The 18,704-nt window shown below is 36.4% G+C and overlaps 2 protein-coding genes across 4 annotated transcripts; both read left to right on the forward strand.

The window, feature by feature from the left end:
- The first annotated feature begins 900 nt into the window (after positions 1-900).
- Positions 901-10,505, forward strand: LOC6585839 (plexin-B). Its single transcript, XM_002011428.4, has 5 exons — positions 901-1,803; positions 2,962-7,713; positions 7,790-8,379; positions 8,485-8,667; positions 8,728-10,505. Exons 1-5 carry the CDS (start codon positions 1,197-1,199, stop codon positions 8,833-8,835), a joined length of 6,240 nt encoding a protein of 2,079 aa, XP_002011464.2. The 5' UTR covers positions 901-1,196; the 3' UTR covers positions 8,836-10,505.
- Positions 10,506-13,811: 3,306 nt separating this feature from the next.
- On the forward strand, positions 13,812-18,704 carry LOC6585840 (bone morphogenetic protein 6). Of its 3 annotated transcripts, XM_015160808.3 has the most exons (3): positions 13,812-15,139; positions 17,353-17,461; positions 17,511-17,603. In XM_015160808.3, exons 1-3 carry the CDS (start codon positions 14,255-14,257, stop codon positions 17,522-17,524), a joined length of 1,008 nt encoding a protein of 335 aa, XP_015016294.1. In that variant the 5' UTR covers positions 13,812-14,254; the 3' UTR covers positions 17,525-17,603. The 3 variants fall into 3 exon arrangements, with proteins under 3 accessions (XP_015016294.1, XP_032588829.1, XP_043863004.1); XM_032732938.2 differs by having other exon boundaries at positions 13,820-15,139; positions 17,353-18,704; XM_044007069.1 differs by lacking the exon at positions 13,812-15,139 and having other exon boundaries at positions 17,370-17,461; positions 17,511-18,704.

Raw genomic sequence — 18,704 nt, forward strand, 5'->3', positions numbered from 1 at the left:
TGCAGCTTTCGAAAGGCTTTTAACTTTTAACAGTGGATTTCCTGAATCCTGAAAAGAGTTGATGCTCCAATCTTTTTTCGATTATTTCATGCACAAAAACACATGTGCACCTTCATACGTATGCTTTCGTACTCGCTCTGCTAACTGAGCAGTTAGCATTGGCAACGCTCTGGCTGCAGTGTGGCAAATATTATGAGAATTTATTTGTTGAATAAATTCTCTTGTAGGGAGACTATCATCATCATTGATGTGTATTTACCGAATCCAAAATCTGTATTTGCATATATGTATGTACATACATACATATATCAGCATAAGTATGTACATGTACACAGTAAATCTCAAGTCTCTGGTCCAAGAAATGGAATGAGTTTTCGAAAAAATATAAACTCGTACTGTATGTACATATGTACATATGTATATATTTTCGGAGTCTGCTACGTTTCACGTAAATTCTAGCGGCTTGAAACAAATTAAGTTGAGAGCTTTGGTATATATGTATATGTTGTATATGTTCATATTGATAAAGTTACATATATGTTTCATCTTATACATGTTTATATTAAACAAGTCTAAGAATTTTTTTATTTGGATTTGAATTCGATTTGTGTTGGCGGTGTTTTATCAGTTTATCGAGTACTAATATTCACCTGGCATTGCCGTCAGTATTCTTAAAATTTTTGGATTGTATGCTTAAAATCTAGCAATATCTGCAACAATACATAGCTTTATCTGCCAAAATACTTACTATTATCTAAAATGTTATATAATTAATTATTTACGATTAATAAAGTATTTAAAACCCATTATTTATATCGATACCTAATGTGTTAAATATGTAAGTATCGTATCGAATAATGTTTGTTATCGATAGCCTGACAGCTTTATTATGAAAGTATACACTTTTTTCCACAATATGTATATATGTACATATGTGTTCGTGATTGAAAGAGTATTTTTGAGAGTTTTTGTTATTGCTTAACAAATTGTGCGGATTTTTAACCGAAATGTAATTCAGAACTAAGTGCATCAAACAGTGTAATTCATAATGTGATAAAGCATTGGATCGGCAAGCTGTATCATCGTTCAAATAGAACAGCACTCTTCCTTCGCCATTCGACTCCCTATGAAAAAAAGCACCATTTTGAAATTGCCATATATACAAATAATTGGTCAAAGGATTACTCATTGATAGAATGTTGCGGCAAATCCTTCGTCTGCTGGGCGCCATATTTATGTTGAATGTATGCCTTATTAACTTACAAATGCGTTGGGCTGTGCATTGCATCAAAGTTGAGCATGGACACACGCAAACACATTCATATATAGATTTAAGCAATGCTGAATCGGCGTCATCAGCGCCATTCTCTTCAGCGGACATTGTCGCTCAGTTTGTTTTGCCACCCATTAATAATGGAGGTGTGGCTAGCGGTCAATTCGATGGTGGTAGCTCCACGTCCACATCGACGGAGGCTAACTACGGTAATCACACAAATACTGCTAATAGTTTCAATATGGGCAGTTTTAGTGGTCAATCGAAAAACTATTTCACTCACCTTACCTTCGATTACGCTCATGACGTCTTTTATGCGGGTGCCACAAACAAAATATTGAAGTTAAATGAAAATCTACGAGTTCTCTCGGAGGCTGTCACCGGACCCAAGCTCGATGCACCGCAGTGTCATGCCGGGGGATGTCCGGAGGATGTGGAGACGTCGCTGGTTAATAACTATAATAAAATATTGGTAGTTAGTTACGCCCACAACGACGGAATCCTCATCTCATGTGGTAGTATACGGCAAGGTATGACAAAGAAAAATATAAACAAATTTCCTCTAGTTAATAATTTATTTTATTTATATATATTATATATCTAAATAAATATATAAAAAATAATATACGATTTGAAGCGATGTTTCAACATAAACGTTCAACTTTCCTATTTCTTATTTGTGTATTCAATAGCATTGCATTCAAGTATTCATATTTATTTAAATATACATATTATAAGCATAAACCTTATTTATTGCATTGTAATTAATGTAATAAATAATTATTATAATTTTAGGAACCAAATTAAAAAATAAAAATAATAAATAAATGAAATAAACTAAACAAGTAAGAAAGCTCTAGTCGAGACTGTCCGCCTTAGAGATCCCCTAAACCCTACGAGCAAATGATATTTTAATTCTTCGCGTCTTTCTGCTTACACCTGAAAACACAAATGAATTTATTGCTGATTTTAAATATTTTTGATTGATAACAAAATAACGGGGCAACTTATCGATTTTAGGGAAACAAATTTCAACGACGCGTTTAAGCATACGGACATACAGACGGACGGACGGACAGGGCTAAATCGACTCAGCTCGTCGCCCTGATCAAGAATATACAGCTGTGAAAAATAAAACAGCACCATTTGCAAATGCAAAACTTAAGATCTGCTCGATACATTTATCAGTGTATTCATCTACTTAATTTTTTATATAAGCAGAAAGCAATAAATTTTTGCAACAAATAACAATTATCATAAAAATATTCAACGTTTCAAAATATTCTCAAAAAGAATACTTTGTATACTTGTGGGGTCTGCCACGCCTCTTACTGCCTGTTACATAATTTTAACAAAACCATTATGCCCTGATTTCCCATTGAAAATGGGTTCAGGTTATAAAAAGAATGATTGGTTTTTCGAAATGCTTACCCTGATCGGGCTTTTTTTATTTTGACATATAACTAAGTCAAGATCAAATTCAGAGGCTTCGATCATCAGAGCTAAGATGATCAAGTTTAACATATCGTAAATGGATAAGCATTACATCTTGTGAAATTCATTTATTAAATATTTTATGGTATTCCTTATTCGAGCACTGTCGAATAGAACAAAATTACTTGGCAATCTAAGCATTAGATTCGTAGTTTTATTTATATTAAGTATGTTTTGACGTTTTTTCTTCGTAGGTGCATGTGAAATTTACAATCTCTTGCGATTTCCATCTGCTCCTCAATTTGTGGCAGTGCCACTGGCTGCTAATGATGAATATGCATCGACTTATGCATTTGTTGGCCCGTCGCGCTATTCATGGAAAGAGGAGGATATACTATATGTGGGGACGACATTCACTAACGTCGGCGACTATCGGCATGATGTGCCAGCGATATCATCTCGACGCTTGGACGACCTAAATTACGCTGAATTTTCCATACAACAGTCAATTATTAACATAGATGTGAAATATCGTGATCACTTTCTGGTTAACTACGTTTACGGATTTAATTCGTCAGAGTATGCGTACTTTGTGCTTGTTCAAAAGAAGTCACATCTGGCTGAAGAGGCAGGTTATGTAACGCGTTTGGCACGCATCTGCATTACAGATCCGAACTATGACAGCTACACTGAGATAACCATTCAGTGCACTGCTACGGATGAGCAAATCGATTATAATATATTGCGGGATGCGAAGATAACGCATGCCAGCCAAAAGTTGGCCCATCAAATGGGCATTAAGCGAGATGATCATGTGCTGGTGACTGTGTTCTCGCCATCAAAAGAGATAAGCGATCAGCCAGAAAACAAGTCAGCTATGTGCATTTATAGCTTAAAGGACATTGAGGATGTGTTTATTGAGAATATACACATGTGCTTCAATGGAACCAATAAGGATCGGAATCTAGGCTATATATCTGGCACGATCAATGATGGTAAATGCCCAAATGCAGGCTCTTTGGGCAACATTTACAATTTCTGCAGTGTTGGACTTAAAATTAGCGGCGTTGCACCAATAACGGCACATGCGTTATTCCATTTTGATAATGTTTCGGTTACCTCGGTGACAGCAACAACTACAACTGATCAACAGCATTCACTTGCGTTTCTAGGCACTGAAACCGGCACTATTAAAAAAGTATTATTATCTGGTCAGAAGCCCGGGGAGTATGAGGAAATTGTAGTAGATGCTGGCAATCGTATACTACCCAATACAATGATGTCACCCAAAAAGGATTTTCTTTACGTGCTGTCATTGCGTAAAATAACAAAACTGCGTATTGAACATTGTTCCGTATATTCAAATTGTTCAACTTGTCTGGAGTCGAGGGATCCATTCTGTGGCTGGTGTTCCTTGGAAAAGCGCTGCACAGTGCGTTCCACATGTCAACGGGATACATCGGCTTCGCGCTGGCTCTCACTGGGTAGTGGTCAACAATGCATTGATTTCGAATCAATAGTGCCAGACAAAATTCCCATTACCGAATTAACGCGGGTGCAGCTAGTAATACGTACATTGCCGGAACCATTTAATGCCAAATATCGTTGTGTATTTGGTAATTCGACGCCAATTGATGCCGAGATACTGGAGCATGGTTTGGCCTGTGATACGCCTCCAATTGATCAAAGACCAATCATTGCTGCTAATATGGATCATGTTCTGGTACCGCTGTCCGTGCGTAGCTCCGAGACTAATAAGGATTTCGTGTCGCGCTCTTTTGCATTTTTTGATTGCTCCCATCATAGCAATTGTCAGTCATGTGTTCGAAGCTCGTGGGGCTGCAATTGGTGCATTTTTGATAACAAGTGTGTCCACAAATCGGAACAGTGTCGTAACATGGAAAATGCAATCGGTGGAGAGAGTCAGTGTCCGCACTTGAAGCGAAATCGTCAACCAATTTTGCTGCCAGTGCGTGTGCCAAAAGAGATAAGATTAGAGATTGAGAATTTGCCAAAGCCAAAAAGTGCGCATGCTGGATATTTGTGTACGATACAAATTGAGGCAGCTCAAATGCTCTTACCGGCTCACATTGAGTCCAACAAGATTGTTGTGTGCGAAAAGACGCCGTACTTTTATGAGACGAATACACACGAATACGAAGCCAAGGTTGAGATAACATGGAATCGGCAGCATTATGTAGACACCGCCACGGTCATACTGTACAAGTGTGACGTGCTTGGTTCCCATCGAGAGCACGCTGACTGCAGTTTGTGTGTCACACGTGACCCGAAATACCAATGCGCCTGGTGTGGGAACTCTTGTGTATACAATGAAACTTGTGGATCATTAACAACAAAAATGCACGGTCATGGTCATGGCTATGATGTGGGCTCTGTTTCAAATAATGTTCTCCTTCAAAATGAATGTCCGCGACCACGAATTGATATCATAAAACCATTGTCAGGTCCTGTGGAAGGCGGAACTTTGATTACAATCGAGGGAAGCAATTTAGGTATTCGCGAAGAAGATGTAAGAGGAAAAATATCAATTGGAACAGTACCATGTATCTTGGTGAATTATCAAATCTCTGTTAAAATTGAGTGCCGTACAGGAGCAGCATTGCGTGAGATGTCGGCACCTATTAAGGTCGCAAATGATGCTGGTTTTACGGAGTCAAGTGTTCAATTTCATTTTAAAAATGTTCAGTTAACCGGTTTATATCCCACTGTTGGACCCAAATCGGGTGGTACAAAATTGTCCCTGTTAGGAAGATATTTAAATATTGGCTCAAGCATTCGGGCATTTCTCGATGAATACGAATGTCATATAAATGTAACGCAAGCCTCATCATCTCGCTTATCGTGCATAACATCGGAGGCAACGCAACCGGAGCCCATTCGCTCTTTACGCTTGGTTGTCGATGGAGCCAATAGAACATTTACTTGTAAAAATTCAGATTCGGGAGAGCAACAGCAGCTGATAAGTACATCTCGTAGCTATTATGGTACATATCATTACAATATGCCGCCTCCGCCGTGCTCTATATTCAACTATACACAGGATCCGCGCATAATGCAGATTAAGCCACTACGCAGCTTTGCTAGTGGAGGTCGTATCTTAACCGTACATGGCATGTATTTGGACTCAGTACAAAATCCTGAGCTCGAGGCTTTTCTGGATAATGAGCGTGTAAACAAAACATCTTGCACTGTCATCAATTCCAGCCAAATGGAGTGCCCATCTCCTCCAGTCAATGAAAAATTTCAATTATTGAAAAACGCTATTGGAATGAAATCCGATCAGAGCTTCGAACGGAAACGAAAGCGCAATGCACTATTTAATGGTAGTTTAAATATGTACGCAACAGGGTCAACAGTGTCTAGCTACTTTGCTAGTAATAGTATGGATGTAGCGGCCTTTGTTAAAGTACATGAGACTCAATTAAATTTGCAGCTTAGTTTTATCATGGACAATGTGCAGTTGGTGCGAGATTTGAATAAATATTTTCATGAAATTCGCAGCACAATTGTATACCTGAGCGATCCGAAATATTTGCCATTCCCAAATGATGGCATCAAACTCTATAAAGGTGACAGCCTGGTCATCGAGGGTGAAATGCTTAATTTGGCGGCTGATGAGTATGATGTAAATGTAACGATCGGCACTGTTCAGTGCAATATAACGAGCCTTGCTCTTACACAATTATTGTGCATACCGCCCGAGCAGCAACCCGCCTCGACTGATGAAAATGGTATTGATCAGTCAGCGGATCTGCCGCTGGTTGTTGTTAAAGTTGGTCGTAATTTGCGCTTTGTTATTGGCTATCTAAAATATGATTTGAACAAACCGTATTCGTTATCACATGCCGTACTTGGTATCATATTGACGGTAGCTGCATTGATCATTATCCTTGTAATTGTTTTAATAATATTTCGGCGAAAGTCGACGCAAGCAGAACGTGAATATAAACGTATACAAATTCAAATGATCACTTTGGAGAGTAATGTGCGGTCTGAATGCAAACAGGCATTTGCCGAACTACAAACTGATATGACAGACCTAACTGCGGACCTTGAAAGCAGTGGCATACCAACGCTCGATCATATCAACTATATTATGAAAGTATTCTTTCCAGGCGTATCAGATCACCCAATATTAAATTCCGCAAAAATTCGCGGGAATAGCCATCATACAAATTACGATACAGCTATGATGCAATTCGAGCAGTTGATAAGCAACAAATACTTCCTTTTAACATTCATTGAAACTTTAGAGATGCAACGATCATCATTTTCAATTCGGGATCGTGTAAATGTTGCCTCACTTCTAATGATCGTTCTTATGAACAAAATGGAGTATGCCACGGAAATTTTGAAATCGCTTTTGTTGCGTCTTATCGACAAATCATTGGCAAGCAAGCATCCGCAGTTGATGCTGCGCCGCACGGAGAGTGTCGTAGAGAAGATGTTAACAAACTATCTAGCAATTTGCATGTACGACTATTTGAAAGAATATGCCGGCTCAAGTTTATTCTTGTTGTTCAAGGCAATTAAGCATCAAGTAGAGAAAGGTCTGGTCGATGCTATAACGCACGATGCACGATATTCGCTGTCGGAGGAACGTTTACTGCATGAACAGGTCACACATTCTGTCGTTATATTGCATATTCTACAGGACGATCTGGACGAGAAGGTTCAGTGTCGCGTCAATGACTGGGATACAATATCCCAAGTCAAGTTAAAAATTCTTGATGCCATCTTCAAAAATACACCATTCTCAATGCGGCCGTCAGTGCACGAAGTGGACCTTGAGTGGCGTCACGGTCGTGGTGGTCATTTAACACTCCAGGATGAGGACCTTACCACAAAGACTATTAACGGCTGGAAGCGCTTGAATACATTATTCCATTACGGGGTTAAAGAGTCCGCCGTTATGTCTCTTATTGCCAGACAGAATGATAGCTACAATATGCCTTATAGTAAACAGCAGGCTCCCTATCACAATTGTAAGTTTTTGTAATCTATTGAATTTATCTTACCCATTATTATCTTATTAAATTGCAATTATTATTGTTTTTTCAGTTTATTATATTAATAATTCGCAGAGTCATATAATAATCAACAACGATATTGAATCGGGTCTCCAGCAACCGAGGCTTTATCACCTAGTAAAGCCAATAATACCCGATCACTATATGAATATAAAAAATTCGGCAATATCTGGAGTCTTGCCACCAGCGCAGGGTGGTGCTCATTGCATTGGAAATGGGAGCGAGCGAGTTAACAAAACTATACCAGAAGTGTATTTAACCCGATTGCTAGCCACGAAGGGTACTATACAGAAATTTGTAGACGATTTCTTCTCGATTATATTGACTGTAAATGAAGAGCTGCCACCGGCAGTTAAGTGGCTATTTGATCTGCTCGATGAGGCGGCTAGACGTCATGATATTGCTGACACTGATATTATACACGCATGGAAATCGAATAGTTTGCCACTGAGATTTTGGGTTAACTTTATTAAGAATCCAGATTTTATATTTGATGTAAACAAAACGTACTCTGTTGACTCCTGCCTGAGTGTCATCGCACAGACTTTTATGGACGCATGTTCAACAACGGAACACAGATTAGGCAAAGATTCACCATCCAACAAACTTTTATTTGCAAAGGTAATTACGCTGAGTGAATACAAATTTGCCTCAAAAGATTACAGCTAAAATATGTGATTATATTAAAACAGTAAATTTCCAATTAATTTTTTTAATTATAAATAGGATATTCCAAATTATAGAAGAATGGTTAAGGATTTCTATAGAGACGTGGCAAGGCTTCCTCAAATTAGCGATCAAGAAATGAGCACAGCAATGCAGCAATTGTCAGTTCAGCAGAATGCAGAATTTGACACCATTTCTGCTTTAAAAGAACTGTATATTTATATAACTAAGTACAGAGAGCAGGTATGTGAAAGGATTTATTTAATGTCATAAGAAATGTATGATTTTAGAGATTCATCGTAGATAATGGATGCTCTGGACTCCGATCCCAATTGTAAAAAAATGCATTTGTCCAGTAAACTCGAAAGTGTGGCCTGTACACTAGATGGCGAGGATACATCAAACTGCTGACAAGAATGTGAATTTTATTATGTGATTTATGACGTTGCTAACCTGATCTTTATCATTTCGAGTATCCCAATTTCAATTTAAATGAACAATGAATTGGGTCATTGAAAACCTACATACCACATAAACATATTCTTTCAAGTGCCAACTAGAGCAGCAAACTATGTCACATAATATAATTCGAATGTACTTTTAAGTTATTTACATACATATATATACATACATTTGATATGCTTGATAACTCAACGATAACAAAAAAGACAAACAAAATTCTCAAAACTTATAGTATATTATTTTACAATATTTTAATTTAATTCCTTAATTTAAATCGCAAAAAAAATCTGATTAATACCGTTTTATGGTCTATAGGTTGCATTAACAGATTGATAACAGATATAATGCAGATTGGTAACTTAGCATTACGAGAACATACTAAGTTAAATAAGAAAAAGCATGTATGTAGATATCAAATAAATGTATCTCTTTAAGATATATTCAGGACTCTCATGTAGTTATTATTAGGTTAATTAGTATATTACGATCTAACACGTACATCTAAAAATTTAATTACACTCATCGTATTGATGATTTTGATTCGTATTAATTATAACATATAATAATATGCATTACATCGACAAATGACATGACTGAATTGTAAAAAAAAAACTTTAATTGAAAGTCTGCAAAATTTATTACGACAAAAATTAATTCTACTCTAACTATATTTTATAGTACATTAATGCTAGGGTCCATTTGTATATGTAGGATCCATATGTGTTAACAAGTAATATATATAACTTAATTGGAATTACAGTTACCGTTTTCTTCAAGGGCTTAAAATTCCAACTATATTTTTACTAAAAGTTAAGAATTTGACAAAACATCCTTTTTTGTCACACGAATAATTCTTATTCTTACATAACTGCCCATCATGGAACTTAATTTTAGGATATTCTTACTTTAATGTATTTTGCTAATGAGATGCCCTTTCATTCGGTTCAATAAAGAACCTAGTACTTTAGAACATGTGATATATATCGTATTAAGTTTGATAAGCAAAGATATAAAATGAATTTTCTTAAATGTCTACTTCTAATGCCTATCCATCAACTTGTAGTCAAATTCAACATATAACTTCTAGGATATTAATATAATTTTGAAAATTGGATGCTTATATTATATGATATGGGTTCTATTAAATGTATAGAAACTATGTTGAGCTATTCAATATATTATATATGTATGTCTATTTCTAGATTACACATAATTTTGTCTTTAGAAATATCTACTTTTACTTCAACCATCGCAATTTAAAGTAGAAGCTTCCGCGAAATACGCAATTTAACATTTACTATTATGCATAATTACTTGAATTGAATATTAAGCTCACATTATATTTCGATTTTATATATTTTAATTTATGCGTATTTTATTATTTATTTAGATTTCATTTCATGTGTTTTGTAACTTTACTTGGCTACTGTATATATAAGGAAATACATGAATACAAATACATAAATGATAAGTTATATATAGATGAAATAGTACATACATTATGTATATACCTACATTATGATCATTAATTTGTAAGGAAATGTAATTATGAAAGAATGTATTACCACATTAATTTGAATAAAGTTCATTAGGTTATTCAAGATGACCATATAATGTAACATTGTAAGATCGAATCATATTTTAGCTAAATATTCATTTGAGATATTTTCAGAAGAAATTAATCCTAATCGCCTTTTTGGCTTAATAAATTTGAAAAAGTTTCCTGATTAAGTGTTTAAAAATTCATTTAAAAGACAGCTGTATAATTTTTGGGTACATTTCAACAACACTTTCTGTATGTGTCAACGATGTTATAAAAGTAAAGGCTTATCAAGCTAAGTGTTCTGTTTAAGTCATTCATGAAGTCATAATTCCTTCCGCACCTTAAAACAACGTTCTAGTGAACACAGAATTGTGTGTTTAGTGATTACAATAAGTGAGGATAGTAAACTGGAGTGGGACTTGAGCCTGTGTAAATAATACTAAATGTTAGCTTGCTTTTTTTTTAGTCGTTTGGTGATAATGATATGCGTGTTTAGTGGATGTGTCCGGCATAGAATCTATTGTTTTTTAGTTTTAAGTCTTTCATGATATAATGATTATTGAATAGATTGATTTGTCTTTTTCGTAATATTTTAATTATTTATTGAAGTCTTTTTATGAGATATGGAGTAGTAATTTCCTTAAATGGAGCACAGTCATCTCCATATAGAGGTGGAGTTAAGTAATTAGTTTCATTTTAATGCACCGTTTTTCCTGAATTCAATCAAATTCATTTGAAATGGTTTTTAAGCGGTCGCATCCTGGCGTGACTATCGTCTATTGGGACAGTAGTAAAACCCTTGTGACAAACGCTCAAAAGTCATGACGTAGGTAATGGTGATAAAAAATATAATAATACAGTAGAATCTCGTTTTAACGACACCGCATATAGTGTCCGTACGGTTATTGCGATAAAAATTCTGCTCCCCAGACAAATATTAGCAAACTTATGTATGTATATGTCTATAGAGCAGGGCTGCCATCCGTCCTGGAACTTCGGGACATGTACTACTTTTGGAGGTAATATCCAGGCTTTCTACTGTTTCAATAAAACAATCGCCATTTTGGCAAAATGCAACTCCAAAGAGATTTTTGGCTTTAAGTTTTCGATCGATTTTAAAATCGTTGAAGGAACCGGCAAGGAAAAGACTTGGCACTCTTCACTAGGCGAATACCGGATTATTAAATGGCTCGTCGACCGTCCCCGAAAAGGCCCATGTGTTCACCCTATTCGACTGATTCGACTGTACATTATGCAGCCTGCCACGCTTTCTTTTACACACATATGTATGTATTTATGTACATAAATTTTCAATTACAGCGGTTTCTGTGCATTTCACTATGAGAGAGAAGAAATAATTATTTATGTATATCTGATCAATTTATTCAAATCTCTAGCTCTTAGCACTAACTGTTAAGTTGCAGAAATCATAACAATTTTTGTATACATGAATATATGTATTTTTACATGTGTGTACAGGCAATTCAGTGCTGTATAATAAGTTGTATTTTTATACCCTGAACCCATTTTCAATGGGAAATCAGGGTATAATGGTTTTCTTGAAATGTATGTAACAGACAGAAGGAGGCGTGGCAGACCCCACAAAGTATATATATTCTTGATCAGGGTGACGAGCTGAGTCGATTTGGCCATGTCCGTCTGTCTGTCCGTACGTCCGTATATATGAACGCGTCGATTTCAGAAGATATAAGAGCTAGAGACTTAAATTTTTTTTAAATGTCCGTATTTACAGCGCGGATATCGAATTTATCATTAAAAATCGATAACTCATCCCAAACTTTTTTTTATCGATAAAAACCCTTATCGAAATTCAGTTATAAAATTATATCTTCTACATCTTTAGAGCTACAGTCTCCAAGCATGTATGTATATTGATATGCATTTTTTACAATTTCGGTTTTCGTTGAAATTTACCCCCCACCCGTATATCAACCCCTTCACCCACATATCCGTAAAAGGCAAATACATGCATACATGTTATAATCATAATCTGAAAGTTTCATGAAGATCGTATGTCCACAAAAAAAGTTATTAAACAATTAAGTTCTCATGGTACACTGGTACAGCTTGTGTGTGTGTGTAAATGTTTGTGTATGTGTCTGTGTATGTTTGTGTGTGTGTGTGCGTGTTTCTTGTGTAAGCAGAAAGTCGCGAAAAATTATTGAAATAGCTATTGCTCGAAGGGTTCAGGGGATCTCGTAGTCGAGCACACTCGACTGGAGCTTTCTTACTTGTTTTGTTGGTGAAATTGTTTGTTTACTTTAAGATGCTCATACTCCTTAGTAGAAGCTGTGAGTCATCTTACATATAGACACAAAACACACATACATACATATGTATGTATGTCATACATGTAATGTGTATTTACACAGCCAGAGTTTTTGTAAGGCACACATATGTATGTAAATATGTACATATGTGTACGTACATATGTACATACATACATATGTATGTTCCTGTGCAACTAATTATCTCTCACAAAGAATGTTTACGCTCCTCTCTACTTGAACAAATGAGTCGCTTTTTATCAATGGAGTACTGCAGCTGCTTTCATTATCACAAAGCGCTTGAACTAGTGACAAAAAAAAGAAATATAAATATGTGAGCGCATGCATACATATGTATGTATGTAATTACTTAGTAATGTATACGTATATATTCTTATGTATGTATGTATATAAATCTATGTATTGACAAACATCTACATACATATGTGTATTTGTACATATTCTTTCAGAAATTGGGGCGTGAATTTCTTTCTCTGCCTTTTATTTATTCATATTTTATGGGGTTGATCGTCCTCTACCATTACATCAGTAGATCACGATTACCTCACGTAGTTAAATAAAATTCCAAAATCATTGAATTTTGAATAAGATTTAGCTAAGGGCAATAAATTCCGACTAGTACTTTTTCATTTCATTGTATGTAATTTGATTCATACATGCATACATATGTATATATGTATGAAAATACCTACAAACTTTGATTAATGTCGTGCACGAGTAAGAAAATACTAGCACACGCACAGATATGTATAAATATACATATGTATGTATGCATGTACATACATATGTATTTATTTGTTGGTGCGTGGAGGCAATGTTATCCCAACATTCATATTGAGATGTCTAAATTGAAAATGATATGGAAACTGTGAAATGTTTTTAATTCTTATTATTTTTATTTATTTTTGTTCATTAATCAAGAATATATACACAAAAGTCAAATAAATTTTGTAATACAAAAATTGGTAAAATACTAACAGTGCTTCTAATCATATGACGCGCACTGTTCATATATTGGCTAAGTGGGAGTGCGTGTATGTATGTGGGTATAAGCAAGAGATTGTTTATATTCTGGTGGCTGTTGAGTAAGCATTTACTTCGTGGGATTTTAGTCGCATATGAAGTGCTAAACGAACAGGTTTTCGTCTCTGCTTGCTGTACATTAATGGATACGACTCGATTGCTGATCGCGAACGCCAAATAATCATAATAATAAACCAAATAAAATAGACTCAGAAATTTACTGTGATCTTTACTCTATAATTTATAACTAAAAACTAAGAAATATATTGTGCTGATTCAATTCAATCTCATCACACACACATACATATGTGTGTGTGTAGTAGATGGATAGCTTGCTGGACTGGAAATGAGTATGCAAATATTGTGTGAGAAAATCCCCTATAGGATTGAGATATCGAAATACTGAAAGATCGAAATCGATGAATAACACCCTTTGATAAGCCACATAATTTCTGTGTCATCCCGTGATCTATAAAGGCCATGTGGTATAAAAATGAAAATTCGTATCGAATCTGAATACTTTGTAGCTACATTCCAAAGTATTTTCAACTGGATTGATTTTCAAACTGCAACAAAAAGGACCAACAGACCAGAAAGCAGATTTTTCAAATACATTGCCAACGAAAAAAACTCACGATGCAGTTTTACACCAAACATTTCTTATGTAAAATACATCTGTAGTGCATTACACTTTTACAATATTTGTCATTGCTATTACAATGATGTTGAGCGGTTTCGAAAGGAGTCGAACGGATCCATATACCGCCGGATCTTCTCCATTATTCCGAAATTAACGCAGTTATGTTTCGTGCTTATTTTGTTGTTACCATTCTGCTCTTCATTGATACATGAAGCCAGTGGAAAGGATGTTAAGGCGATCCCAAATATATCATTAAGCCCGAAGAAGTTGTGGCTCAGCTCGACACAATGGTCAAAAACAAATAACTTATGCCAAAAAAAATGGAATTTCAAACTAATGCTTAGGAACTACACAAATAGTAAATATAATTACATTGATAACGATAATCAAAATAATAGCCATAGCCATAACCCTAGCCATACCATAATCAAAGGTACATATCCATGTAATCAAAGTTTAAATGAACATAGTCTGATAATTCTAAGTAATGGTAATGAAGAAAACAAAACACAAACCATATTACACGGCCAAAAGCAAAGTTCCGGTTCTAAAAGCAAACGCATCAAAAGATCACAAATCTTGTATCCACGAAAAAAAAAAAGCAAACATGAAGTAATAGGAGTCGAGTACGATAAACATAAAAGATTTCAGAATATACATAGGATTGTAAATAAACAGAAGCTAACGGAATTAGTAATGAACGGCCTCGGATTAAAGAAGTTGCCCGATATGAGAAAGGTAAAATCTCTTCTCTTCTCTTCTCTTCTCTTCTCTTCTCTTCTCTTCTCTTCTCTTCTCTTCTCTTCTCTTCTCTTCTCTTCTCTTCTCTTCTCTTCTCTTCTCTTCTCTTCTCTTCTCTTCTCTTCTCTTCTCTTCTCTTCTCTTCTCTTCTCTTCTCTTCTCTTCTCTTCTCTTCTCTTCTCTTCTCTTCTCTTCTCTTCTCTTCTCTTCTCTTCTCTTCTCTTCTCTTCTCTTCTCTTCTCTTCTCTTCTCTTCTCTTCTCTTCTCTTCTCTTCTCTTCTCTTCTCTTCTCTTCTCTTCTCTTCTCTTCTCTTCTCTTCTCTTCTCTTCTCTTCTCTTCTCTTCTCTTCTCTTCTCTTCTCTTCTCTTCTCTTCTCTTCTCTTCTCTTCTCTTCTCTTCTCTTCTCTTCTCTTCTCTTCTCTCTTCTCTTCTCTTCTCTTCTCTTCTCTTCTCTTCTCTTCTCTTCTCTTCTCTTCTCTTCTCTTCTCTTCTCTTCTCTTCTCTTCTCTTCTCTTCTCTTCTCTTCTCTTCTCTTCTCTTCTCTTCTCTTCTCTTCTCTTCTCTTCTCTTCTCTTCTCTTCTCTTCTCTTCTCTTCTCTTCTCTTCTCTTCTCTTCTCTTCTCTTCTCTTCTCTTCTCTTCTCTTCTCTTCTCTTCTCTTCTCTTCTCTTCTCTTCTCTTCTCTTCTCTTCTCTTCTCTTCTCTTCTCTTCTCTTCTCTTCTCTTCTCTTCTCTTCTCTTCTCTTCTCTTCTCTTCTCTTCTCTTCTCTTCTCTTCTCTTCTCTTCTCTTCTCTTCTCTTCTCTTCTCTTCTCTTCTCTTCTCTTCTCTTCTCTTCTCTTCTCTTCTCTTCTCTTCTCTTCTCTTCTCTTCTCTTCTCTTCTCTTCTCTTCTCTTCTCTTCTCTTCTCTTCTCTTCTCTTCTCTTCTCTTCTCTTCTCTTCTCTTCTCTTCTCTTCTCTTCTCTTCTCTTCTCTTCTCTTCTCTTCTCTTCTCTTCTCTTCTCTTCTCTTCTCTTCTCTTCTCTTCTCTTCTCTTCTCTTCTCTTCTCTTCTCTTCTCTTCTCTTCTCTTCTCTTCTCTTCTCTTCTCTTCTCTTCTCTTCTCTTCTCTTCTCTTCTCTTCTCTTCTCTTCTCTTCTCTTCTCTTCTCTTCTCTTCTCTTCTCTTCTCTTCTCTTCTCTTCTCTTCTCTTCTCTTCTCTTCTCTTCTCTTCTCTTCTCTTCTCTTCTCTTCTCTTCTCTTCTCTTCTCTTCTCTTCTCTTCTCTTCTCTTCTCTTCTCTTCTCTTCTCTTCTCTTCTCTTCTCTTCTCTTCTCTTCTCTTCTCTTCTCTTCTCTTCTCTTCTCTTCTCTTCTCTTCTCTTCTCTTCTCTTCTCTTCTCTTCTCTTCTCTTCTCTTCTCTTCTCTTCTCTTCTCTTCTCTTCTCTTCTCTTCTCTTCTCTTCTCTTCTCTTCTCTTCTCTTCTCTTCTCTTCTCTTCTCTTCTCTTCTCTTCTCTTCTCTTCTCTTCTCTTCTCTTCTCTTCTCTTCTCTTCTCTTCTCTTCTCTTCTCTTCTCTTCTCTTCTCTTCTCTTCTCTTCTCTTCTTCTCTTCTCTTCTCTTCTCTTCTCTTCTCTTCTCTTCTCTTCTCTTCTCTTCTCTTCTCTTCTCTTCTCTTCTCTTCTCTTCTCTTCTCTTCTCTTCTCTTCTCTTCTCTTCTCTTCTCTTCTCTTCTCTTCTCTTCTCTTCTCTTCTCTTCTCTTCTCTTCTCTTCTCTTCTCTTCTCTTCTCTTCTCTTCTCTTCTCTTCTCTTCTCTTCTCTTCTCTTCTCTTCTCTTCTCTTCTCTTCTCTTCTCTTCTCTTCTCTTCTCTTCTCTTCTCTTCTCTTCTCTTCTCTTCTCTTCTCTTCTCTTCTCTTCTCTTCTCTTCTCTTCTCTTCTCTTCTCTTCTCTTCTCTTCTCTTCTCTTCTCTTCTCTTCTCTTCTCTTCTCTTCTTCTCTTCTCTTCTCTTCTCTTCTCTTCTCTTCTCTTCTCTTCTCTTCTCTTCTCTTCTCTTCTCTTCTCTTCTCTTCTCTTCTCTTCTCTTCTCTTCTCTTCTCTTCTCTTCTCTTCTCTTCTCTTCTCTTCTCTTCTCTTCTCTTCTTTTCTCTTCTCTTAACTCATACGTACTCATACGTATTACATGTCACAATACATGATGATGATTTTTTAAATATGTTTTTTGTACATTACAGGCAAACATTAGTCAATTAGAATACTCAAGTAAATACCTTCAGTATTTAGAACGTGTGACAAAAAATCAGGGAGTTGGTGACAGTAAGGACGGCAACGTTTATTCTTCAGGTGATCCATCCTCAACAACACTTCGTATTTTAACTATAGCGACAAATAGTTTTAGCGATATAACGTACAAACGATTCCGCCGTCAACGTCGGGCTCCAAGGGGAATGAAAAGAGCGAATTTAGAGTCGAGGATGGAATCGTTTAGCGATAAGACAAATATTCTCTTACATTTTCCATTAGCCATTAACGATGCTGATGAATATCACTACAAGAAACTTGATGAGGCAAACGTGAGGCTAATGATGCTGTACAATCCAGCATTGGCAGCACAATCGCGTCACTATAGAACAAGGATAGAACAAGAAGCTAAAATAAAACATAACAATTCAATGAATCACAGAGCAAAGTGCAATACAGATGGCACGATTTCCGCAAATAACCAACAAAATCGTAGTCCCAAAACCCGTAGCTACACATTAAAATTGAGCGTTTATCAATTGCTGCCAATGCACAAACGAAAGCAGTTAGATTCCCGTAAAATAGAGTTTGAGAACGCGATGGATGTGGACGAAACCCACAGCCAGTGGTTAGAATTCGATGTCACCGAGGCGGTGCGTGGATGGTTAAACAAGAGCTGCGAGAATCTTGGCATAGAGATACAATGTGATAAATGTCGACGCATTGGGGCGCGTATACTCAGCGATGTGTACAGCCCACATCATAGGGATCAGATTGATGCCGATGATGATGATCGATATCACCTATCACCTGTTTTGAATATTATTGGACACATCGGTCGCACCCATCGTGAAAAAGGAATACAATCGTTTAATCACAGCAACTACTCTGATCATCGTAATTCGAATAAGGCAAAATTATGGCCTAATAGTTGCTATAAACCGCACCAACGTTGCTGCCGTCATCAATTGAATGTGGCTTTTAAGGACATCAAAGGATTCGAGTTCATCATACAGCCAAAGGTTTTCGACGCCGGCTATTGCCTTGGGCGTTGCCCCCCTAGGCACAATCCCGCCCATCACCACGCCCTACTCCAGAGCTTAATATGGCAACAGGACCATAACCGTGTACCTCGACCATGCTGTGCCCCATCGAAACTCACGGAGCTGGAAATATTGCACGTGGATGAGAACCATAGTGATAAGCTTAAGATATCAACATGGAGCAACATGCAAGTTTCCGAATGCGCATGCTCATAAATCAATTGTAAGCCCATTTTCCCTGTCTTTAGTATTTCTATGGATTATATATAAATATACAGTCGAATCCCGACAATTTGAAATAA

The sequence above is a fragment of the Drosophila mojavensis genome, unplaced genomic scaffold (assembly GCF_018153725.1).
Source record: "Drosophila mojavensis isolate 15081-1352.22 unplaced genomic scaffold, ASM1815372v1 contig_151, whole genome shotgun sequence".
In the NCBI taxonomy this organism is placed as follows: Eukaryota; Metazoa; Arthropoda; class Insecta; order Diptera; family Drosophilidae; genus Drosophila; species Drosophila mojavensis.